The sequence below is a fragment of the Nyctereutes procyonoides genome, unplaced genomic scaffold, assembly GCF_905146905.1.
Source record: "Nyctereutes procyonoides isolate TBG_1078 unplaced genomic scaffold, NYPRO_anot_genome, whole genome shotgun sequence".
Lineage (NCBI taxonomy): Eukaryota > Metazoa > Chordata > Mammalia > Carnivora > Canidae > Nyctereutes > Nyctereutes procyonoides.
Genome location: NW_026575042.1, coordinates 8,260,949 through 8,287,356, shown reverse-complemented (window position 1 = coordinate 8,287,356; position 26,408 = coordinate 8,260,949). Strand labels below are relative to the sequence as shown.

The window sequence follows — 26,408 nt, the reverse complement described above, 5'->3', positions numbered from 1 at the left end:
GCACAAGGATCTTTCATCACTGGGTGATGAAAATATTCTAAACCTGGATTATGCTGGCTGGGACACAGCAAATTTACTAAAAAACACTGAATTTTGTACTTAAAAATGGGTGAATTTTATAGCACTAAATTATACCTCAGTAAAGTTAATTTTAAAAATAAGATGGTGAAGGGCTACGTGGGTGGCTCAGGCAGTTAAGATCTGCCTTCAGTTCAGGTCATGATCCCAGGGTCCTGGGATGGAACTCCGTGCACCGTCAGGTTCCCTTCTCAGCGAAGAGCCTGCTTCTCCCCCCTCCTTCTGCCCCTCACTCAGCTCCTGTGCTCAGTCTCTCGCTCTATCTCAAATAAATAAATGAAATATTTTAAAATAAATAAATAAAAATAATATGGTCAAATCACATTATAGTCCTTAACCTTTTACCTATGGCCCACCTTAAGATGAAAACTAACCCTATCCCTGAGGGCTGAGACTCCCTTTTGCCCACTCACAGACACCCTACTTGCTTGAGGATAACAAATTAATAAATCTCTAAAATCTCTAGAACCCTAGAGCCAATAAATCTCTAAAATCTCTAGAGCCATCTTAACTACTAGGCATAAAAGATGACCACAGAAAGATGTGTACCGTACCAGAAAGGAAGGCAAAATTCCTCTTCTAAAACAATGACAGAGATTCTCCTCCTTTACTTTTCAGACATCATCTTCAAATCTCTCACTTAATTTCTTCCTCATAGGATATTGACTGAGGGACTGAGAAACAATCAAGACAGAGACCTAGCTAGCTGTCTTTAGAAACAACCGGTGTATGTCGAACACCCAGCAAGGACACTGGGTATGATGTGGCGTAAGGAAAAAGATGTGATTTCTTTCAGATAAAACTTAGCCCAGATTTGTTTTGAAACAAGAGGCAAAAAAAGAAAAAAAAAAAGATGTGATAAAGTTTCCCTAAAATACAGACACACGGCAATAAACACACCTCTAAGACAGCCACAGTTTTCAGCCAGTCTTTGTTATAAAACTAATTATAGGACAGGATGCTGATCTAGCAAAGCAGACAGTCTCCTTCCTCCCATACAGAGGGGTCTGCTCATGTCAGTTAGACCGAGCTTCTGTGTAGCTAAGCCCACCCCCCCTTTTGATTTCTAAAGTCACTGGATTATTGTTGTCCAACAAATACTCCCCTCATCCCAAGTCTCCGCCCTCCCCCAATCCCTGTGCCTAAGAATTACAATCCACATTTGTGCAAGTTTTGGTCCCTGCCAACTGGTATTCCGGGACCTCAAAACCACTCCACACACAGCGGCCGGATCCGTCAAATAATGCTGCCTCTGCCTGAAGCCCTCCAATACACTCAAAATTCTAAAATCCTTACCATGCCTGCCAAGATCCCCCTTCTACCCTTGCCAGTTTCCCTCCAGGTCCTGAAACACATCAAGCGCTTTCCCTCCTCAGGACCTTTGCACTTCCTCATCCCTCGGCAGGGAAAAATCTGCCCTGGAACCCTAAGACTGCTTCTCATCCTTCCGCGCTCCTCTTAAAGGTCAACGCCTCAGAAAAGGAATTTTCCTTGAAATCACCCTAACTAGGTCTCCAGGTCACTCGCTATCAGAACATCTCGTTTGTTTCCTTCCTAGCACTTGCCAAACCTTGCGATTCCTTCTATTTGTCTGGTTCTTCAATGCCTACCTCCCTGACTAGAAAGTCAGTCTCCAGCGGTGGGGGGTTGTGTCTACGCAGCGCGGAGCCCGGTACCTTCAGCTTCATCTAGAGAGGAGCTCCAGCTCCCCCAGCTCCACCCCGGCAGCGTCTGGCACTTCGTGAGCACTTAGGTGTTGTCACACCCGCGCGGGAATGCACTAAAGCCCCCTACAGACGGTCCCCAAAATGGGGAGCTGTGCCCACAACCCCAACAGCCCCCTTTCTCGCACAGCCTCCTAAAGGCCTGTCCTGTGCCCGCACTTTTCTTCCCCTCCCAGACCCGTCTATCGCTGCGGTTCAAGTATCTGTCACTGCCCAGATCTCCCCCGGGCCCCTCCAGCCCCTCCAACCGCAGCCCACCAGCCTCACTGGCGCGCTGCACAAACCCGGAGCCTCCCGCCCGCCCCGCGGGTGCCCACGAGCCTCCCCGCGCTCCCGCAGGTCCTCGCGTCCCCCCCCCCCACCCCCCGCCTCCCTCGGCGGCGCCAGCTCTCACCGATCACCTCCTGCAGCTCGTAATCGTCCCTGTTGATGGACCAGGGCAGGGCGCTCGAGTCCTCGGACATGACGGCGGCGCGGCTCGCGATCCTCCCTCAAACTCGCTGACCTCTCTCTCGTCTCCTCGCCGCGCCTCCCCCACCCCCAACCGCCGCCGCCGCCGCCGCCGCCGCCGCCGCGCCGCCGCGCCCCCACCAACCGCCTCGGGAACAGCCACCGGTCGGACGGCGTCTGGGCGCGGGGTCACCGCGCGGCAGAGCGGCGGGGGCTCGAAGCTCCGGCGGACCTCGCCCACTGCTCCCCGGCGGCCGGCACTCCTCGCCCGGCCCAGGTCCCGGCCTCGGCCTCCGCTGCAGCAGCTACAGGGTATTCGCCTGGGCCCAACCCCTCCGTCCCGCCCTCAACCCCAGCCCCACGCACGGGCCAAACTTTCCCTTCTCCCTCCACCTGCCGACACGCAGCGCGCTGACGTCACCGCGCCGGGCAGGCCCAGCCGTGGCCCCGCCTCCGGCCGCCATCTCAAGTGTGGCTGTACAGGCAACCGAGCTAGCAAGAATCCCGTGGAGGTAGAAGTTGACAGTGGGAGGGAATAAATGGTTAGGGAGAAGTTCAGAGAGGGTATCGGAAAGCCAGAGGAGAGCTAAAGTAGACCAAGACAGTAGCCACGCCAATCATGGCGACCGAACGACGACCGAGCGGAGGGGGCGGAGCCGTTCCTTGGCGGCCGGGGCACGTTGCCGTCTCCGTCGTCTCATTGATTGGTTTGTTTGAGAAGGAATCGGAAAGGCAGTGGGTGGGTGTGGACGTCAGTCAAAGTTAATCCCTCCTCCCGACTCTCGGCGCGCTTCTCAGCGCGGGGGCCGCTTCAGAATCGCCGGTACCTTGGTCGCTTTGCCCTTTTCTGCCGGGTGATGTCACGGCGTAACCGTCACACCCTCGAGACGTGCCACCGGCTCGTCCGGGTGTGGAGCAGCTGCCCGGCGCAGCTGGGTGGGGTGGCCTTGGGGTGTGGACAACTGCCTAACTGCCTGCTGGAATGAAAGGCCTTGAGCTGTGGGACGGAACGGAGCTGGGAGCTTGCCCCTAGACGACGCTGTTTTCAGGGCGGAAGCTCTCCCCGCAGCGTCTGTCGCCGCCCTCTCGGTCACGTCGTTGCGCAGGGAGGGGGTTCTTGTCCGTTCTCAACTTTGGGTCCAGAGCTCAAGTGAGCACCTGCCTTGCGGAGCCTCGAGACGTTGGGCTTTTTCTCCTGCCGCAGCTTGGGTCCATGGGGCTCGGCGTCGTTGCAAGGGTCTTGACTAATGTGTGACCTCACTGAACCTGAGATGTCTTAGGTTGGCCCCTCAGGTCGGTTGGGGAAACTCCTCTTGGTAAAGTGGAAGAAGGCATCAGCAAGAATTGGGCCAGGTGCTGAGGCGGTTCCGTCTTGAAGGTCCTTGGGGCCGGCAGTGGACCTTCCGCCGAGGCCCTGCTGGGAGGTGGGCGGCCGACCACAAAACCGAGGTCAACTGGGAGCGGCCAAGCAGGCCGGTCTCCACCTGCTTGGTGGAAGAGGTGGCGTTTGTGCCAGGCCCTGCAATCGTCCCCTGATTCCAGCAGGCGGGGACTGAGAAGATAGGCCGTTCCAGTCACAGCCGAAGGGCCGTTTCCGGGGTTTGAAAGCAGAACACCGGCCTCGCTGTAGAACTTGGTTTCGGTCATGCCCACGAACGCCTTCGCTGCCATACCTTGCCTTCCGTTTTGCAGGGAGAGGAGGGATGAGGAGCAAATATGTCAGATAGGAGCTGGACATCTGACGGTACAGAGTAGAGATCTCAAGGTTTGTACCAATAGAAAAATCCGTAGATTGTTAACCTGGGATGGTTAGCCTGCGGGGACCATGGACAGGCCTCAGAAGTTGCGTACGTTTTTGTTTGTTTGCTTGTTTTACTCCCTTGAAATTCTATGCAGGATAGTATATACTTCAGGGAGAGTTTTTCTTTTTTTTAAGAAATTATTATTCTTTTTAAAGATTTTATTCACTTATTCATGAGACAGAGAGAGAGAGAGAGAGGCAGAGGGAGAAGCAGGCTCCACGCAGGGAGCCCGACGCCGACACGGGACTTGGTCCCGGGACTCCAGGCTCAGGCCCTGGGCCGAAGGCAGGTGCTAAACCGCTGAGCCACCCGGGCTGCCCTAGGGAGAGATTTTGGCCACCTTTCTCCTTACCTCATCCCCCATGGAAAGTAGCTACTAACCTAATAGTGAAAATTAGTGTATTAATTGACCCACATTCTTGGTGGGCAGGGAGGGCCACTCTACATTCATTAATGGGTTCTCTGCCTTCTGCACACACACACACGCACACACACACAGCTTCATGGTGTAGTTGAGCCAGGATACGCTCTGCAGATGTGGTCATTTTATGTTGCCTGTCTTTAGAGCTTTCTTCATGTGGCCTGATAGAGGTTAAGACTCCCATGTTTTTAATAGCAGGGAATTGGTGGCTGTTTGAGCCCAGGAGCCCAAACCTCAACCTCTTTCTCAACTTCTGGAGTATCTTTCATGTGAGAGTGCTGTCATAAACACCGAGTGTACAGCGGTAAACAAAGTGACTTAGTTCCTGTTTTCATGGAGCTTATAATTTGGTAGAGAAACAGTAAACAACTAAGCAGATACATAGATAAATATGTTATAAAGCATCATGTAGAAAAGACCGGTACAGATCTCCAACTTATGATGGGGTTATGTACCAACAAACCCATCATAAATTGAAAATACTGTGAGCACTGGCCTGGGAAAAGATCCAAATTCAAAATTTGAAGTACAAGTTTACTGAATGTGTATTAGTTTCGTACCATCATAGAGTCTAAAAATTGTAAGTCAGACCATTATGAATCAGATCCATCTGTATACTGTGCTAGAGGATACTTAAGGAGTTTGGAGAACACCCTCTATGAGAAAACAGGAAGCCAGCCATGCAGAGAATAGTTAAAACAGGTGAAAGGGGTTTGAGGCACTTTTGAAGTTATTAAAATGATACCTTCATTCCTGTTAGGCTGCTGGTCCTAGTATATGGCTCCCTCAGTAATCTTTTGGAGGATGGGGAGTGGGAGGAGGGAGAGAAGTTAGGGTGATTCTGGAAGCCTGGTCCTAATACCAAAATTTCACCAAATCCTACCTACGTTTCTTGAAAGTATGACGTATTTTCCTAGGGAGGGAGATCTTAGTTTTCCAGACATTTACAAAGAAGTCCTTGTCTGAGTTTTGGTTTCTCCCAAAATCAAGCACTGAAACCAGGATTTGGATGCAAATAGTTTATTTAGGAGGTGCTAAGAGGCACTCTGATGACAGGAAAGAAAGCCATCAAAGGATGAATTAATGAGGGGTTCCTGTGTGGGCTCAGTCACGCTGTGAAGTGAGAAACTGGAACACACCCCCAGAATTTTCCTCCAAAGAGTCAAGGTAGCCACCCACCACATCCTTTCCCTCTTAGAGTGTTAATGCTCCTGTACTTCTACCCAGTTCAGTGCTGGGGAAGCATTCTTTTTTTTTTAATTTTTTTTTTAATTTTTTATTTATGATAGTCACAGAGAGAGAGAGAGAGGCAGAGACACAGGCAGAGGGAGAAGCAGGCTCCATGCACCGGGAGCCTGACGTGGGACTCGATCCCGGGTCTCCAGGATCGCGCCCTGGGCCAAAGGCAGGCGCCAAACCGCTGCGCCACCCAGGGATTGGGGAAGCATTCTAAAGTCAGAGAATGCATTCAGGCAACAGACATAGGCAATCTTCCTCATGTACTAGAATGTTCCGAAAGCAAACTCCAGAGTAAGCCCAAAGAGTATAGACAGCATCTACAATCCAAAACTTGAGAATCGCTACTTGGACTGAGAAACCTAGAGGGAAGGTATATTCATGCTTCCCCTTCTTTCTTGCCTTTGAGCAGCTTACTTGCATTCTGTTCTGCTTTTTTAGCACCTGTAGGATAGAGGAAAAAGAACTAATTTTAGGACTAGCGATGCCTTGAAGTGGTAACTACAGTTTTAATAATTCAAGTTTTATAGGCTCCTTCAATTAAATAAAAATGTTGAAGTCTAGAAATTTATGTGTATCCTATATAAGTAACCTGAATAAAGAAAAGCACAATTTTGGGACGCCTGAGTGGCTCAGCAGTTAAGCATCTGCCTTCGGCCCTAGAGTCCCAGGATCGAGTCCCTCATCAGGCTTCCTACCTGGAACCTGCTTCTCTCTCTGCCTGTGTCTCTGCCTCTCTCTGCATGTCTCTCCTGAATAAATAAATAAAATCTTTAAAAAAAAATAAAACAATTTTAGGTATTTGTTATAAAGCAGTTTTCTTTTCTTTTTTTTTTTTTTTATAAAGCAGTTTTCTTGGGGCATCTAGGTGGGTCAGTGGTTGAACATCTGCCTTTGGCTCAGGTCATAATCCTGGGGTCCTGGGATCAAGTCCCACAGCAGGCTCCCAGCAGGGAGGTCTATGATGTAGATCTCTGATTACGTCTCTGTGTCTCTCATGAATAAATAAATAAAATCTTTAAAAAAGTAAACCAGTTTTCTCAGCAGTTCCATGTCAGTGTCAGGACCAACTGTAGATTGCTAGAACCTGCCCCCCTCATCTTGAGTCCGTTATCACACGTTACATGTGGTATAACATTATCTGCTGTTTGGAGAGGGGACAACACTCATACCTTACGTAGTTGTGCTTCCTCCCTTGTGCCTGGAACAGTACTCCACATAGGCACATATTTCAGGTGTCATGTTGAATAAATAGATGGAGCATGAGAGTACAGGAGACTTCTACAAACTAGGAATATGGGGCCTGGTGAGAAGCTGGTATCTTGGTAAACCCAGGAAATAAATGTTTAAGAGGACAGGCACTCAGAACCTGTAAGAAATAGGTAGGTGCAAAGGTTACCGAAGGAAAAAAATCAGTCTGTGCAGAAAGGAGAATCTCAGCATTAAGCTGGATTCTGAGCCAGAGAGTAGTTCGAGGTTCACCCAGACTGGCACGATGCTGCCAACTTGATGAGTTCAAGCCAAATTAACCAGAAGATGGGAAATACCTCACTGAGGTGGAGCAGGTTTCTAGGGACCTGCTCCATTTCAAACATTACTCTTAAGGGTTTAATATGTCTAAAAACCTACCTCATCAGGTTGTTTATCATAGCATCATTGTAATAGGGAAAAACTGGAAACAATCTACATGTCAATAGAGGATTGGCAATTGCTTGTGTATATTAATGTGAAACATTTCAGGATACATAAGAAAATTGTGTGTTTTAATTAATGCTAGCTAATATTACAACCCCAAAAGTTGGCTGGTTTAACCCAAAAGCTTATTTCTCACCTAAAGTCCCTAGTACCTCTCCTTCAAGCAGAGAATCTAAGATTTTTGGCTTCTGATGTCTTGCGGCACTATCTTCTAGGGCCTCCTTGGAGTCCTCCAGTGGACTCTCAGCATTCAGCCAGCTGGTTAGCTAAGAGAAAACCACAAAAGGTGGCAAACACTGGAAATTGTGTCTGTTACTTTCTTCCATGTTGTGTTGATCAGACCTGATTGTCTGACCCCAACCTAGGTCAAGGAAACCAGAACATGACTTCCTGTGTGCTCAAGGAAGAAGAAATGGGAATGGTCAGCATCTGGCCAATCTCTATTGCAACTGCTAACTTTGATTGCCTCTGGGCCAGTGCTACTGACTTGCTGAGGAAGAGGATTAAGAAGAATATGCTCTTGTACACATTAGATTTTATAAACCCAAATATTACTTGTGTTCAAAAAAAAATTTTAAAAGAGGAGACCATGAAACTGTGGGTCATTCATACTGTAAAATATTATACAGCAGTTAGAATGAAGTACATCTATGCATACTGGAATGGAATAATCTAATTAGGTAAACAAGCAAGCTGTAGATAAATTAGATTTCAGCACTACTTAGTTTGGGCTACCATAACAAATTGCCATAGACTGCTTGTTTAAACAGCAAATATCTTTTTCTCACACTTCTGGAGTCTGGGAAGTCTAAGATCAAGATGCTGGCTGATCTGTTGTCTGGTGAGAGCCCTCTTCCTAGCTTGTAAGTGGCCATCTTTTCATTATATCCTTGTAGGACAGAGAGCAGGAGCAAGCCCTAATCTCATTTATGAGGGCTCCACCCTTATGACCTAATTACCTTCAGAAAATAATCCTAATAGCATGTTCCAGGTAAGGATTTCAGTATATGAATTTGGGGGAGATACACACATTCAGTCCATAATGTGCATGTGTGCCAATGTATAGAGTAAGGTATGGGAGATGTTTGGAGGTGCAATACACATTTGTTTCATGTGTGTTGTTTTAACTATAAGAACAAAACAGGGACACCTGGGTGGCTCAGTGGTTGGGCGTCAGCCTTCCACTCAGGGTGTGATCCCAATCCAGGGATCAGGCCCCGCATCGGGCTCCCTGCGAGGAGCCTGCTTCTCCCTCTGTCTCCCTCCCTTCCTCTTTGTCTGTGTCTCTCGTGAATAAATAAATAAATAAATAAATAAATAAATAAATAAATAAATAAATAAATAAATAGATAAATAAATAGATAAATAAATAAAATCTTAAAAAAACATTCCAGTAATTTATAGCACTAACAAAGTAAATTCTTAAAGTAGTTCATTAAGATTGATTCCACATGGGCAGCCTGGGGGGCTCAGCGGTTTAGCGCTGCCTTCAGCCCAGGGCCTGATACTGGAGACCCAGGATTGAGTCCCATGTCGGGCTCCCTGCATGGAGCCTGCCTCTCCCTCTGCCTGTCTCTCTCTCTGTGTCTCTCATGAATACATAAATAAAATCTTTAAAAAAAAAAAAAAAAGATTGATTCCACAACAGTATTTTAGGGGCTCGAAAATATAAACCCCAGCTGCATTAGTAACCAAGAAAATGCAACTTAAAACTAAAATGAGATTCCATTTCACCCTCACCAGATGGGGAAATTTTAAAAGCCAGATAATACCAAGTGTTGGCCAAGATGAAGCACAGCAGAAATTCAGACTTTGCTAGTTAGAACATCACTTGGTGTAACCTCTTTGGAAAGCAGGTTGGTATTACCTAGTAAATAGAACCTGTGCTTCCCCTGCAGTCCAACAGTTCCACTCCTTGGTATATATCCTAAGTAAATTCTTGTACGTATATTCCAAGTAATATATATAAAAATATATCAGTATGCTTATAATAACTAAAGGAAGCCACTCAAATGGAATGTAAAAACATCCACAGAAAAATGTACTTATTACAGCTATTTAAAAAACTCAGATGAATCTCCAAAACAATAGAAACAAAATAACAGGAGAATACATACACTATGATTGTACTCACAAAAAGTTCGAAAGTAGGCACAGTTGAATAAGCTTTTCTGTATTCAATACCTAAGAAGAGCAAGGAAACAAAAAAATCCAGTTTGGTGATTGGCTTGAGGGAAAGGAGAGGGATGCCACCCGGGTCAGGCCCACAGAAGACTTCCAAGATTTGGGTTACAAGTGCCCAATTATGGGGCACCTGGGGGGCTCATTCGGTTAAGTGTCTGCCTTCAGCTCAGGTCATGATATTAGGATCCTGAGATCAAGTCCTGCTCCTCAGGCTCTCTGCTCAGCGAGGAGTCTGTTTGTACCTCTCCCTCTGCCTATTCATGCTTGTGCACTTGCTCGCTCTCTCTCTGAAATAAAATCTTTCTAAAAATTAAAAAGCTCAATTATTTGTACATGTTTATGTGTTCTTTTAAAGTATATTTCATAATATAAAGTTTGTTTTCTCATATCTCAGGTGGTACTAATGTTGCTGGTACCCCATAATCTGTTCTTCTTTCAAACTGAGGGGACCTCTAACACTCTTCAACCTGGTTTCATTGCGCCTCCCTTGGCCAAACCAGTCCTCTTTCCAGGGATGCCACTTTTCTCCACCTGTCCAAGTCTTCTTTTTTTTTTTTTTTTTAAGATTTTATTCATTCATTCATTAAAGATACAGAGAGACAGGGAGAAGACATAGGCAGAGGGAGAAGCAGGCTCCATGGAGAAAGCCCGATGTGGGACTCGATCCCGGTATTTCAGGGTCATGTCCTGGGCCAAAGGCAGATGCTCAACCACTGAGCCACGCAGGCATCCCACCACCTGTACAAGTCTTGCTGGCTCTGCCAGTCTCAGCCAATGGTCCACCTTCACTCACCCCCTGCTGTGAATGCTTTGAGATTGTTCTAGGCCTAAGGGAAGTACACTTTCCACCTCACCCAAACCATTTCTGGGCACTGAGCCTACAGTGCCATGGACCTACAGTCTTCTCTTTTTGTGATTATTCTGTATTTCAAATTAGGTTGTGAGTCACCAATTAGAGGCAAGGAATACCCTCTCACTAGAAAGAAAGTAAAGGATTTTTGGGTTTGGTATTTTGTTTTGCCTTTTTGCCCACCTTAAACTCTGCCAGCATGATGATAATTTAGAAATTCGTGAAGAGGGGATCCCTGGGTGGCGCAGCAGTTTGGCGCCTGCCTTTGGCCCAGGGCGCGATCCTGGAGACCCGGGATCGAATCCCACGTCGGGCTTCCGGTGCATGGAGCCTGCTTCTCCCTCTGCCTGTGTCTCTGCCTCTCTCTCTCTCTCTGACTATCATAAATAAATTTAAAAAATTAAAAAAAAAAGAAATTCGTGAAGAGCCACATTTCTCTCCTTTCTGGGAAAATTTGCAAAAAGGTACGTGCCACTTACTTCTCAACCTCAAGCAGGGATTCCAGAATCTTGGAGGGTGACTGTAATTTATAAAAGCATTTAAAAATACAGGTATCTCTCACTAAACTCAGGAACCTAATACTCATTTATCTTCTCATAACTTGGTATCCCTCCCTCTCTGAATTCAGGAACTGAGTAGATGCAGACAGCCTGGAACTTAATGCCTAGTTTCCTAATATAAATTCAGATAAAAAGCCCAATAAAAACTTTATAGCAACAATTAGATTTAAGTGCTTATAATGTGCCAGACAACGTGCTAAAGGATATATAGTTAGTAAAATAGCCTTGTGAGGTTTTTATGCCAGTTTTACAGATGAGGAAATAAACTCGAAGTTTGAGGAACTTGCCTCCAGAAATTCCTGGAAATGCCTAGCACAGTACCTGCCTTGTTGTAAGTGCTCAGTAAGTGATAGCTATCATTTATTAGTTGGTAGGAAGAGAGCAAAAAAGTATTATGGGATGGAGGTTGAGCAGCAGTGCCTGCTGTCTGTCTGACCCAGGTCTGCTTACTCAGGGAAAAAAAAAAAAAAAAAACAGGTTTCTACCACCGTGAGCATGATGTCATTCACACCATACCGCTGCTGCTGCCCTGCAGCCCATGGCACTGCCTCAATTCCTATTGCAAAATATGATGAAGGGAATGAAGGCTTTCTCTTTGATTCTCAGTAAATTGTGAAGGTTCATTTGCCTTGAGCACCCAAACTGAAAAAATGAATTAGGGTTTCATGTCTACCAAACTAGGCCCCCAACTGACTGGACATTGAGTTGGAAAATTCAGGACTTAAGAAATGGGGATGGGGTGCCTGGGTGGCTCAGATCATAAATCCAGGGTTCTGGGATTGAGCCCCATGTCCAGCTCAGCAGGGAGCCTGCTTCTCCCTCTCCCTCTGCCTGCCACTCCTCCTGCTTGTGCTCACTCTGTCAAATTTAAAAATCCTTAAAAAAAAAAATGGGGGAAAAAGTGCCCTATCAAATGCAGTACCTGGACATTTGTGAACCATTCTCCATATGCACAGCTGTGAACAGTCTGCCTAAAGAGGAAATAGCCTTCCATCATCCAAAGGGACCTGGATCCCAGAACTAGTGTTAATTCCCTGGTGAAGGGCAGTGGATCATGACAGAGGGAGGGCTCCCTGCGAGTTTAGAGCAGTCTACACTCTAAGCACCCCATTTGGAGACAGAGAAGGTGTTATTCTACTATTAACAGACTCTTCTGGTTCAGTCTTTTGGGGGTAACTTGATCTTTCTTAGGTAAGTGCTAGCCCAATTAGCCACTCCTCACTTCTTCATGCCATCTCCCATAGAGCATCTAGTTGGACATGAAGATAATACAGCCCCCTTTATATAGAATTACATAAAGGTGTTCTACAGTATGCCCTGCCCAAAAATTTAATCCACCCAAATTCTAGAGAAAAAAATAGAGATTTGGTAGCATTGTGGTAACTATTACAGAATAGTTGATGTTCTCATGGGCCTTCATATGTGCCAGGTAAGCCTTGGGGAACAGCCTGAAAGCAGGGAAACAAATAGGAACTAACTATTCCTATTGCAAAAACACCCACCGGTCTTCAGAAAGTAAAGCTGTACAGACTACGCTGCAGCTAGAAAAAAAAACCTTAGTAAGGAGTTGTGGAATTTCACTTATAAATGTGCATATGGCATGTTACTAACATTTCACCTGGCAGGGAGACCTTGGAAGGAAACAAATTTGGAGTGCCAAGAACCCCTTGGAGTGTCCTGGAGAAGCAGGTGCATATGCAAGGGCACATACAAATGTGGCATTCTTCTAGATTAAGTAAACCAGGCTGTAGGAAATGTACTGCCAGGAGAGCATGCCCACAGATTGCCTGGGGGTAAGGGAGCAGATCTTAGTGCCATCACCCCAATGTAGAAAGGATAGAAAGGAATTTGCACTCTGAATATTTGAAAAAGAGAAGTGGGCAAACCTGAGGGTAGTAGAGTAGAACCAGCAACTAGGGTGCTTGCACAAAGCATCCCTGCAAAGTAGAGAGAGTGTCTTAACCTTTTAACAGGTAAAATTCAAGGGATAGACCATCAATATAATTGTCCTTGGAGGGCCCTAGTTCACCGTTGTCCTACAGCCCTCATATCAAAAGCCATGCCTAATTCACTCAGAGCATGATGCTCCTTCCCTACTGTAGGGATGAAACCCCACCTACCTGTGATGTCCAGACCATGGGGGTCACTGCCCTAGAAAAAAGGAAGAGGAAATAAAAGTCACACTTGTGTTTTCCAACCTGCAGGGATGTGGAGAGGAGAAACAGAAGAGGGAAAGAAAAGAGGGCAGGAAGGCTTCAGGGTTCTCACTTTCCCCTATCTATCCTCCCCAATCCATCCAGATCTTGACCAGGGGAAGCTACAGAAGGCAAATATGGAGACTATGAAGAACCCAAGAACATCAGAGACTTGTGGACCACTTCCTCAGGTATGGCATGAGGGAGGCTGCCTGTAGGCTTAGGCAAAGCCTTGCACTTGGCTTTACATCATGTCCAAAATACTGAAGGAACAATAGTGTAGCAATGATGGAGGGCAGAATCTAGGCCAGTGAAAACCAGGATAACATACCCAGTCCCTTACAGCCTACACTTGTTCTGCAGGAGATCAAAAGCTTCCCTCTTCCCCATGAAGGCATGAGAAAGTACCGTAGAGGCTTGCACAGAGAACTGAAATGAAAATCCTGCAGAGGTAGGACTTTGTGGCACAAGACAAATGTTGGGACCATGGACTTCAGCTCTGGGTGCTTGCATCACACTCCAAAGACCAGATTAGACGCACTGCATCTCAGCCGATAATTATAGAACTCAGGAATCAGACCCAGTATTTCATGACAGAACCAGAGGACAGTACAAGGACTTGCTCACAGGGATCCAAGGCAATTCTTTCCTCCTACCACACAGATATGAGTGTGCCTTTCCCTTCCCATACTCCCAGATACCATCCTGAAAAGATGAAGGGGAAGGGGAAAGAGAAGCAGCATTTACTTAAGAGAGACCGAGTTCTAGGGTGCTGGAAGGGGAGGAGGGCTGAGGGTGGAGGTGATTGGGTGACAGGCACTGAGGGGGGCACTTGACGGGATGAGCACTGGGTGTTATTCTGTATGTTGGTAAATTGAACACCAATAAAAAATAAAATTTATTATTAAAAAAAAAGCGAGAGACCGAGTTACCCCCAAAGACACTGTTTGAACGAAACTAATCCCATCTGTTATTTACTGGCAGATCTAAATCTCCCCTCCACATCCAGCAGGGCATGGGCTTATGAGAAGTGTTAGATTATAGAAAACAAGAAACTCCATTGTCTCTGCACCTCCAACTTATAGGGTGAGTAAACATGCATCCCTGCTTTAACTTTTCCTGTGCTTTATACTATAGGGCAGGCATATAGTGTCCACGTACAGTCGGCCCTTCAGTCAAGCTAGATAGACCCTGACCACTAGCAGTGCAGCAGGAAATGGAGGCCTTTGTGACAGGAGCAGCAGTGATCCAAGGCAAAGCATGGGTGCCACATTCCACAGCAAAATGGACAGGACCCACAGTAGAGTGAAGAGGAGACCAGGAGCAGACCTCATGGGACTGTGGTTGGATAAACTCTGCAGGGGGCTTGCAACAAACCCATTTTCTAAATTAGGACCTCCTGGTTGCTAGTGCCAGAAAACCCAAACTGCATTAGGCTGCTTGCATTCCTGCCATAACAATAGCAAAAATAAAAATGTTTCTTTCTGACACAAAAGTCTGAGTATCAGCAGTCCTATGCTAATAGTTCAATGTCCTACTGCCAAGGTCCCAGGCCCTTCCCATCTTGTGTCTACCATCCTCAACTTGCTGCTCTTAGCTCCCATAACCACATTCCTACAGCATGAAGAAGAGGGAAAGTAGAGGGCACACACTTTTCTGTTAAGGTTATGAACAAAGTTGCACATATAGCTTCCTCTTCCATCCTAATGCCCAAAACATAGGCACATGGCCACACCCAGGGTCTCAGTTAGCTATGCGCACAAACATGCTATGTTACAAACAACCACAAAATGCCAGTGGCAGCCAACAGTAAGCATTAATTCCTTGTTCACCTGTCTACAGATGAACTGGTGTTTGGCTAGTCTATGTTGGATTCAGCTGGGTATGGCTCCGTACCCAGATCTTGGGTTCAGATCTGTTCCATATCTCTCATTCTCTTGCCACCAGCAAGCTTCCCAGGCCATGTGCTCCTCATAGTAATGACTTTCATGGTAATAACAACATGCATGCCTTGGGAAGTCATGTACATAGGTTAGAAGCTATGTGGAGAAGGTTGCCTTAGAACAGGATTGGTTACCTGGCACAGGTCTGAACTGTTTTACTTACCTGTCCAGAATCAGAATGGCAAGATGAAGGTCTGAGCCCACCAATTTCACCAGCACATTTATTTATTTAAATATTATTTATTTATTTATTTTTAAGATTTTGTCTATTCATTAGAATACACAGAGAGGAGAGAGAGGCAGAGACACAGGCAGAGGGAGAAGCAGGTTCCATGTAGGGAGCCCGAAGTGGGACTTGATCCCGGGTCTCTAGGATCACAGCCTGGGCTGAAAGCGGCGCTAAACCGCTGAGCCACCCAGGCTGCCCCCTCACCAGTACATTTAAAGCCTTTGCTTGGATCATGTCTGCTAACATCCCATTGGTCAACACAAGTCACATACCCAAGCTCAACATCAGTGGAGCAGGAAGTATATTCTCATGAAGAGGAGAGGAGGGAAGGGATCAATGCCTTATAAATGATAATCTAGTCTATGGTCTTCAGCAGGGTGTTCATATTAACAGGAGGGTCATGCCCATCCTTATCCCTTTTTCCCAAAGCCATGCATTCTGGCTATGGGGGAGATGGCGTCAAAGACTGGCTGCTGATTATTAAGGCTTATAAACTAAGACTTAAACAGGCAAACCCACTGTTCTACCAAACTAGCTCTTTCTGGGTGATAGGACATATGGTAAGTCCTGGAATTTTAAAAATGTGAGGCCACTTGTCCCAGTTGATTTGCCATAAAAAATGTCCCTTTGATGGAAGCAGCATCCTGTGAGATAATGTGGCAATGGATAAGGCATTTTGCAAGTCCATAAACTGGTGGTGCTAGATGAAATGCTGCAGGCAGGGGAGGCATATCCATACCCATGCTATGTGTCTACTCCTATAAAGGCAAATAGCTTTCCCCAGCATGTTGAAAGGGGTTCAGTAACTGGGTGTCTGGCTGGTTCTTGTAGCACTGGTGCCATTTCTGGGCTCAACAAAGCTTCTGAATAAATAAGTGGGGCACTCAGCAGTAGTACTCAGGGAAATGTATAGCACTAAATGTCTTATATTACAGAGGAAGAGCAGAACAGTCAAAAATCAATGACCTCAGCCTCCATCTTAATAAATTGAAAAAAAAAAAAAAGAGTAATTTGAACTCAAAAAGAACAGAAGAAAAGAAGTAATGACCACAGTGGAAATTCAGTAAAATACTAAACAAGAGAGTAAAATCAATGAAACTAAAACTTGATTCCTTGAGGGAAAAAAAAAGTCTCTACAATTGTTAAACTGGTAGTCAGACTGATCAGGAAAAAGTATAGAAAACACAAATTACCAAGATCAGGAATGACTGAGGTGACATCACCACAGTTTTTACAGATATTGAAAGGATAATTTAGAAATATCATGAACAACTTAAATGTCAGTAAGTTTAACAAATGAAATGGATGCATTTCTTGAAAGACAATACAAACTGCCAAATCTCATTTATGAAGAAATAGATAACCTGCATAGAGTTATTAAAATTATTTATTTATATTTAAATATTTTATTTATTTATTCATGAGAGGCACAGAGCAGTGGGGTGGGGCGAGGGGATCGATACATAGTTCAAAGGGAAAGCAGACTCTTCATAGGAGTCCCCAATGTGGGACTAGATCCCCAGACCCCAGGATCATGCCCTGAGCTGCCAAAGGCAGACACTCTACTGGTGAGCCACCCAGTAATCCCCAAATTTTTTGATTTGTAGTTAAAATCCTCCCTGACACACAAAAAAAATGTTGGCAGTAGCCAGGTCAGCTTGGGGAGGGCAAGTCTATGTTGAGCCCATCACTGTCTCCTTTCCTGCTACCATGGCCACTTTGTAAATGGGTCTATTGACCAAGCACCAGAGTATCTGAGGAAGAGGCCATCTTATGTCCACAGGTTGGGTCATCTTGTCCTCCTGATTATTGAGAGTCTTATCTACAACAGAGACCCTTGGATGAACATTTATGTGGAACATGAATATCTTTATACTTTGTGGATGGCAAGAAGTCCATCTTTCACTTGACGATCTTGTTCTTTATAAATTCCTGACCAGCGGGCTAGCCTTTAAGTCACTACCGACAAGTCAGGTTAGATCTGTCATTAGCTGGATTTGCAACAGAGTACTGCTCACTGGAGAATGTCCCTTCACTACAAGCTTTTGGAACCACTCCAGAGTGGGCTGTGGCACAACACTTCTGGCTGCTTCTGGAAAAGAAGCCTGTGCTTTCTTTTCCTCCATTAACTGACCTTATCTGTTTCTCTGGAGGGCATAGGCAGAAGAATGTTGGAGGAGATGTAGTCAGACAATGGCATTGGATACCAGGGAAATCAGATAGTTCACTATGCCTTTGGATCTGCCCAGGACATACCCATTTCTATGTTATAATGGCAGGCTGATACGCCTTTCCAATTTTATGGCTCACTAGACTAAATAATACACAGTTTGTGATAAGTACTTCAGGTTGGTTGAATCTCCTCATGTCTTTATCCTTTATTACCTGTGCTTTATCCCATGCTACTGCCAGTGTTAATTTGCTTATTTGTGATGACACTGCATGTTATGGATTGCCAGGGTTCCTTTCACCAAAATAAGGAGATTCCATGTCCTCCTCATATACATAAGCAACTCAATTCTGGAATCCTTTATTTTTTCAACACTTCTATATATTATGCAGTGCTCACCACAGTAAGTGGAGTTACCATCTGTCACTGTATGGTTTTATTACAATATTATTGACTGTATTCCCTATACTGTACTTTTCATCTCCATGACTTATTTACTTTATAACTGAACGTTTGTACCTCTTAATCCTCTTCATCTATTTCACCCATCCTCCCACCCACTTCCCCTCTGGCAACTACTAGTTTGTCCTCTGCATTTATGAGTCTGTTTCTGTTTTTTGTTTGCTTTTTTATGTATATATTTTTTAGATTTCATGTATAAATGAAATTATATGGTATTTGTCTTTCTCTATCTGATGTATTTCACTTAGCATAGTACCCTCTAGGTCTATCCATGTTGTCACAAATGGCAAGATCTCATTATTTGTTGTGTCTGAGAAATAGTCCATTGTTTATATATATTCATACTACATCTTCTTTATCCACGGAATCCTATTTAAGACCACTCCTATTACTAATTATTGTACTAGTCAGGTCTGAAAAGGAAATAAATGGCACACTCAAAATGGATACCTTGAGAAGAATTTGGCCAAAGAGCTTTTTGCAGAGTCATGGTCAGGGGATAGGGAAACCAAAAGAAATGTGTAGTAGTCCAGGATTCGCAAAGTTGGGAGCAAACAGCCCTAGGCCATGACAGAGCAGAGAGACAGAAGACTATTGGAACCAGAGAAGGTAAGTGAAGGAAAGTACCAGAAAGTAGCTATCAAAGTAGCCTTTGATAGGAAGTTTGCCCTTAACAAGCTCATAAGAAGGGAGGTAAGCAAATAAATACCCTAATTTCCATCTCTTCCTACTCTCTGATCTCCTGCTGATACCTCCCACTGGCCAAGCCCAACAGAAAACCAGAGGGCAAAGGGAGCCTATTGATGTAATCCTTGAAGGTCAATACCCTGAGGCACAGAGCCTGGTAGAGAACAGGGGGAGGAGAGGTGGAGGAGGAGACAGATAACTAACTAGCATACAACCCAAACACGTTTATTTTTTTTTAAGATTTTATTTATTTATTCATGATAGACACATAAAGAGAGAGGCAGAGACACAGACAGAGGGAGAAGCAGGGTCCCAGCAAGGAGCCCGATGTGGGACTCGATCCCAGGACCCCAGGATCATACCCTGAGCCAAAGGCAGATGCTCCATTGCTGAGCCACCCAGGCATCCCACAACCCAAACAAGTTTAAACAAGCAGATAATGTACTGGCTCACATATCTGAGAAGTCAAGCTGTGAGGCTTGAAGCAGAGCCTCAAATGAGATCATCAGTATCTGACTTTCCTCCATTCACAGGCTTCATATACAGGCAGGCTCTCCCATTGTGCTCCAGAATGGCTCCAGAAATACACAGCCTTTTTTATTCAAACACAGTGGAATCTATCAAAGGATTCATTGGTCTCATTGACTCTCTTTGGGTCACATGAAATGCCTGACCCAACAACCCTGGTGCTCAGCACTGAGGAGAAGTGCTGCTTGACTTAGATCCCTGTCTGGAGTTAGGACTGAGTGAAATCATGGCGCGGAAATTCGATGACTAGGAGGAATGTTGATGTTGCATTGCCAAAACATTTGTACCCTTTATCTCTCTTCCCCAATGTATGAGGCAGATCCATAGGTACAATTTTTTGTACCTATGGATCGCCAGGGAATCCTATTAAAGTACAGAATCTGATGAATTATGTCTTGAGTGGTGCCTGGGATTCCTTATTTCTAACACATGATGTCAATGCTACTGATCCAGGGACCACACTTTGAGTAGCAAGGTTCTTTTTTTTTTAAGATTTTTTAAAATATTTTTTTTATTTATTCATAGAGACAGAGAGAGAGAGAGAGAGGCAGAGACACAGGCAGAGACAGAAGCAGGCTCCATGCAGAGAGCCCGACGTGGGACTCGATCTAGGGTCTACAGGATCACACCCTGGGCTGCAGGCGGCGCTAAACCGCTGCGCCACCGGGGCTGCCCGAGTAGCAAGGTTCTATAGCTACATAGTCCAATATGGTAGCTACCAGCTGCGTGTGTGGCTATTGAATATTTGAAATGTGGCAAGTCTAAGTGATGTGCTGTAAGTGTATATACGTGCTAGATTTTGAGGACTTAATATGAAAACTAGTTAAAAATCTCATCAATAGTTTTTATATAGAATACATGTTAAAATGATATTTTAGACATATTGGGTTAAATAAAATGTATTTTAAAGTTAATTTCACCTATTTCTTTTTAGTTTTTTAACATAGTTACTGGAGAATTTAAAAATACATGGCTTGTGGCTTGTACGTTTCTGTTGGATAGTGCTAGTCTAGAGTAAGGTAATGAAGTGCATAAGAGTGGTAGTTTTTAAACATGTTCATCTTCAGGGTGCCTGCGTGGCTCAAGCATCTGCCTTCAGCTTGGGTCATGATCCCAGGGTCCTAGAATAGATTTCCATTTCAGGCTGCCTGCTCAGTGGAGAGTCTGCTTGTTCCTCTCCTGCTCCTCCTCCCTGCTCATTCTCTCTCTCTCTCTGAAATAAATAATAAAATCTTTTTAAAACCCCACATTCATTTTCACTTATGGATACTCAATCAGAAGAACCTAATACAGCAGGGACCACATGAGACTTGCCTCATGGGTCCCTGCACTTGGCCCACTTCTAAGACCTCAGGACCTCAGAGTTAGGTAGTTACAGGCTGTAGTAATGAATGAGTTTAGGATAGGGGTCACCTGAATGAGCCTGGTGAGGTTTGAGGAGATTCTGGGAATCCCAGAATTGCTCCCTCCCAACTAGCAGTCACTTCAACTAGCAGTCACTTCATTTCTCATTTTTTTTCTTTTTCTTTTTTTTTTTTTAAAGATTTTATGTATTTATTCACAACAGACACAGAGAAAGACAGAGGCAGAGACACAGGCAGAGGGAGAAGCAGGCTCCATGCAGGGAGCCTGACGTGGGACTATTTCTCATTTTTTATGCAGTTGTCTGAGGTAAAAATTACCACAGTGCTTATCAAACTTCCCTGATCTGTCCTGCACACAACCACTAGACTAATCTCTACACTCTGGTTTAGCCCTTTCCTGCCCTGCACAGACACATGCACTCAGTTGTAGTCTACATTCCAGGGGCTCCCTACTGAACCCACCAACGCACCAGCCTCCTTTCTTACTTTCCCCAAATAAATTATTCCCTTACTGCTTGAATCTGTGGCCAACAATTCCACCTTTCTTTTTTTTTTAATATATATTTATTTATTCATGAGAGACAGAGAGAGAGAGAGAGAGAGAGAGAGAGAGAGAGAGAGGCAGAGACACAGGCAGAGAGAGAAGCAGGCTCCAGGCTCCATGCAGGGAGCCCGATGTGGGACTCGATCCCGGGTGTCCAGGATCACGCCCTGGACTGAAGGCAGCGCTAAGCCGCTGAGCCACCCGGGCTGCCCATATTAAAGCTTATTAAAGAGAGTGGATCCTAAGAGTTCTCATCACAAGGAAAAAAACTCTTTTTTTTTTAAACTATATGAGATGATGGATGCCAACTGAACTTACTGTGGTAATCATTCACAATGCATGTAGGTCAATTCATTATGCTGTATACCTTAAACTTACATAGTGCTATGTATGCCAATTACATCTCAATGAAACGGGGGAAAAACAGGATGGAAAATTAAGCTTAATCATTGTGCAAATTTTTTTACTTCATTTTTATGTTAAATTTTTAAAAAACTTTGATCTTGAGATAATTTTAGATTCTCAGGAAGTTGCAAGAAGAGTACAGGGTAGTTTTTGAACCTCTCATACAATTTCCCCCAATGGATACATCTTAAGTAAATGTGATACAATGTCAAACCAGGAACTTGACATCAGTACAATGTGTGTGTACAGTCCTTTGCCTCTTTATCACATGTGGAGACCTGTGCAACCACCAGTACAATCTGGATACAAAATTCTTACCTTCAAGATCTCCTTTGGCTACCTTTTTATAGACTACCCACTCCCAGTTCCCAGCAGTCCTAACACCTGATTAATCTATTCTCCATTTCTATAATTTTAGTCATTTTGAGTAGAATTTCATTTTGATTTATTGACAGTGTTTGGAGAGTATTTCTTTGTATAGATATTTACTAAGTACTCAGGATAATATTGTATGTATATAATTTATCTCAAGTTTACTTGTGTTGACATTGCCAGTTTTATTTTTTTTTATTTTTTTTAAAATTTTTTTTTTAATTTATGATAGTCACACACACAGAGAGAGAGAGAGAGAGAGAGGCAGAGACAGAAGCAGGCTCCATGCACCGGGAGCCCGATATGGGATTCGATCCCGGGTCTCCAGGATCGCGCCCTGGGCCAAAGGCAGACGCCAAACCGATGCGCCACCCAGGGATCCCCACATTGCCAGTTTTAATGCGGTGTCAAAAGTTTCTTCCTTTCAAGTCCCTTTACCTTCCTCTGTTGATAAATAACAGTATTAATAGTTTCTCTACATAAATTGAGAATCACATCAGACAATGCATGAGTGTGTGGGACAGGGGACTCTACACTGGATCTGTGATCTTTTGAGGAAAGAGGAAATCATAGAGACCACAGAGTCCTCCTCCTGGCCAGCCATCACTTCATTTCTCCTATTCATTGTGCAGTTGCTTGAAGGAGAAATTATAACCATACTTACCAACTTCCCTAATTTAACCTGCATACAACCGCTACTGCTTTGCTTAAACCATCAGATGTCATTTAGAAAACTCAAACGGGGAAGGAAAGCATATTACATTAACTTATTTTTACACTTCTTCCTTCTTGATATTCCAAGATTCTAATTTTTTAGTCATTTAATTTCTCTTTCAAAAATTCCCTATAGCTACTTTTTAAGGGTAGGTCTGCTGTTGACAAATTCTTATTGTTTTTCTTCATCTGAGACTGTCTTCACATCCTTTTCATTCCTGATTCTCTCTGGATATAAGATTTTGAGTTGACAGTTCTTTTCTTTCAGCACGTGGAAATCGTGCAAAAAGAAAAGGAAAGGAAAGGAAATATTGTGTCACTTTCTTTCTCTGACCTCTGAAGCTTCCAATGAAAATTTGATGTCATTCAAATTGTTTTTCCATTATAGGGACAGTATCATTTTTCCCTGGCTGCTTTCATGATTTTTTTCTTTGTCTTTAGTTTTCAGAAGTTTGACTATGATCTATCTTGGCATGGATTTGGAGGGGAGTGTCTTGTTTGGGATTTGATCAGCTTCTTGAATCTGTAGGTTTAGGTCTTTTGCTATATTTGGAAATATATTCAGCCACATTTATTTGAATACTTTTAAAATTCCACCTTCTCTCTCCTCTACTTTTGGGATTCCAGTTGACGTGTGGAGCAAAGGCAAAGGAAATTTACATAAAATTAAATCTCCCTATGACTTACAGCTCATTAACAAGTGCTTGGGACGCAAATATTAGATGTTTTCTTAAAGTCCCACAAATTCCTGAGATACTGTTGATATTTTTTCAATCTATTCTCTGTTGTTCAGAGTGGGTGATTTCTATTATTCTATCAAGTTCACTGAATCTTTCCTTTATCCTTTCCATTTTACTACATCCAAATGGATGAATTTACCTCCATCCAATGAAGTTTTTTTTTCTCACTTTTTTTCAGTTTAAATTTTTCAAATTAGTTCTTCATTTCTTTTATTGCTTTATCAAGAATATTTTTTTGTTTGTTTGTTTGAAGTGTTAGTCTAGAGGGACAACAAGATGGCAGCAGAGATGGTGGAACTCCATAAGCGAAGCTTGCTGAACTAAAGCAGGAATGTCTTGCTCATGGTTTGGAGATTAAGGGAATAAAACAAGATTTTATCAACAGGCTCCAGGCATATTTTGAAATCAAAGCCAGAGCTAGGGCTCATCTAGGAAAGCACTCAGAGATTTGGTTTGAATCTCTCTTAAATCTTCAGAAAGTCTGAAGATGAGGAGAAGCTGAAAAAGAGGAAGGAACGATTTGGGAGACAGGCAACGAAGAGGAATAGGGCAGAGTGCTTTGGGATTGCCTGATGAAAAGCTCTTCACACTTTCTATTCTCCAGTGGTTTCCATTTCTGACTCTTCTTGGTCATATATATACCTAAGTGCACAGTCCTGTGCCTGCCTCACCATGAGAGAGCATGGACCCGGGTACATCCAGGAACTCCAGCAGCAATTTCACTCATTGCTCTTCCAATTTTAAGGTTGTTCTTGTGTTGCTGTTGTTGTTGTTATTGTTGTTTTTAGAGAGAGTGCGTGCATGTGTGTGAGGGGATGCAAGTTGCAGGGGGAGAGGGAGGGAGAACATTAAGGAGTTTCCACACTCAGCATGGAGCCCGACAGGGGGCTTGATCTCACAGCTCTGAAACCACAACTTTGAGCCTAAATCAAGAGTTGGACAGTCAACTGACTGAGCCACCCAGGAGCCCTTTTTTTAAATTAATTATTTTTTTTTAATTGGAGTTCAATTTGCCAACATATAGCATAACACCCAGTGCTCATCCCACCAAGTGCCCACCCAGTGCCCACCACCCAGTCACCCCCACCCTCCGCCCACCTTCTTTTCTACCCCCCCTTGTTTGTTTCCCAGAGTTAGGAGTCTCTCATGTTCTGTCCCAGGAGCCCTTTGTATTGGTGTTTTTTTAATCATTATTTTGCTTGTTCATAAAAAACAAATAGAAAACGAAGTGCATTTGTAATTGCTCACTGAAACATTTTTACAATGGCTGCTTTAAAATCCTTGTCAGGTAATTTCAACATCTGTGTCACCTTGGTGTTAGCATCAGTGAGATTGTCTTTTCTTTCTTGAGATTTTCCTGGTTCTTGGTATGAAGAATGATATTTCTGTCCTGAAAATTTTTAATACTATGAGGCTCTGGATCTTATTTCAACCTTCTGTTTTAGAAGGCCTTCTCAGTGCTCTTAGATGGAGGTCGAAGTTCAGGTTCCCCTGGGAAGTGGGGATGGGTGGGTACCTAGTTACTGCTGGGCCTCCCCTGATACCACCCTGGCTGGAGGGGAAAGGATGCCTCATTCCTGCCCCCCTTGTGGCCTCCACTGACATGATGGAGCACATGGCTGCTGGCAGTGGTGAAAATCCAGACTCTCCACTGAGCCTCTTCTGACACCACCCTGGCAGGTAGGAGAAGTCTGGGCTTGGCTGGCAGGGTATAGTTGGTACTGCAGTTTTTCTAGTCCTTTAGCTTGAGAGAGCAAGCCTTTTTTCTCCCCAGTCTGTACCAATTAATCTCTGGGTTGCTGGCATCTCCAGTACTCAGTCAGAGCTATATGAGACAGAAAGAAAGCCCCGGGAATCGTCACCATGTCATTCTGTGGGTCCCCAGGACCCTAGCCAGTCTGTCTTTTTCTCTCCATCTTTCAGAATCTCCTTATTTTGTTTTATTATATATGAAATCCAAGGTTTTGTTTTTTTTTTAACTGTACTTAACAGAGGGAATAGGGAAATGTGTGTTTACTCCATATTTTCTCAGAACCAGAAGTCCCCAGGGCCTTTTAGACCATTTATTCTGCATGATCTGGCACAGAGCCGCCAGTGGGACAAAGTTCCCCTGAATTGATGGTGAACTCCCCTCTCACCCACCTGCCTACCAGCACAATGGCCCAATGTGTTCTGCTCTGTGACTCTGAGTTCACCTTCTAGAATTTGAAGTCATTCTAGCCTGGTTTGAACAGGCATACTCCAGTTTTCCACCCCTTGCCACTTCTCAGCCCCACAACCCAGAATTCTCTGTCAACCAGAGGCCCTAAAGAGGTTGCTCCTGAATTGTTTGTGGGAAAGAACTCTATTCATGTCTTCCTGGCTTGGCTAAAGAGCCATGGTGCCCCTTTGCTATGAAGCAAGGCTTTCAGCGTGGCTGCCAGGGAGTCATGGCACTTCTTCCTTTGTCCAGGGTCAGTAGGTCTGGTCCTTCTGACTCGAATGCCATGCAATTCATGAAAGTCCCTTTTAAGATAAAGTTACAGAAAAAAATTTGAGCTAAAGAAACATTTTTTAAAAAGATTTTATTTATTTATTCGTGAGAGACACACTCAGAGAGAGAGAGAGGCAGAGACACAGGCAGAGGGTGAAGCAGGCTCCACACAGGGAACCTGATGTGGGACTTGATCCTCGAACTCCAGGCACTAAACTGCTGAGCTGAGCCACCCAGGGATCCCCTGAAAGAAAATATTTTTGGTATACTTTTTTGAATCTCAAAATTAACAGATAATTTTTTAAAACCAGTTGTCAGGGCAGCCCCGGTGGCTTAGCGGTTTAGCGCCGCCTTCTGCCAGGGGCGTGATCCTGGAGACCGGGGATCGAGTCCCACATCAGGCTCCCTGCATGGAGCCTGCTTCTCCCTCTCTGTCTCTGCCTCTCTCTCTCTCTCTCTCTCTCTCTCTGTCTCTCATGAATAAATAAATAAAAATCTTTAAAAAATAAATAAAAATAAAATCAATTGTTGGAGATGAGCTTTTCAGATGTCTGAAAATATATTATCCAATTTCCCCTCCAC

General features: G+C 44.4%; 1 protein-coding gene across 2 annotated transcripts in view; it reads right to left on the bottom strand.

Moving 5' to 3' along the window:
• OXSR1 (oxidative stress responsive kinase 1) overlaps nucleotides 1–2,616 on the bottom strand; it is a 97,433-nt gene extending 94,817 nt beyond the window's left edge. The window contains exon 1 of one of the 2 annotated variants that reach the window (XM_055321221.1): nucleotides 2,197–2,616. In XM_055321221.1, coding sequence (XP_055177196.1) covers nucleotides 2,197–2,266 — 70 coding nt within the window. In that variant the 5' untranslated portion in view covers nucleotides 2,267–2,616. The remainder of the gene's footprint in view (nucleotides 1–2,196) is intronic. The other variant, XM_055321220.1, reaches the window with a different exon arrangement.
• Nucleotides 2,617–26,408: the final 23,792 nt, after the last annotated feature.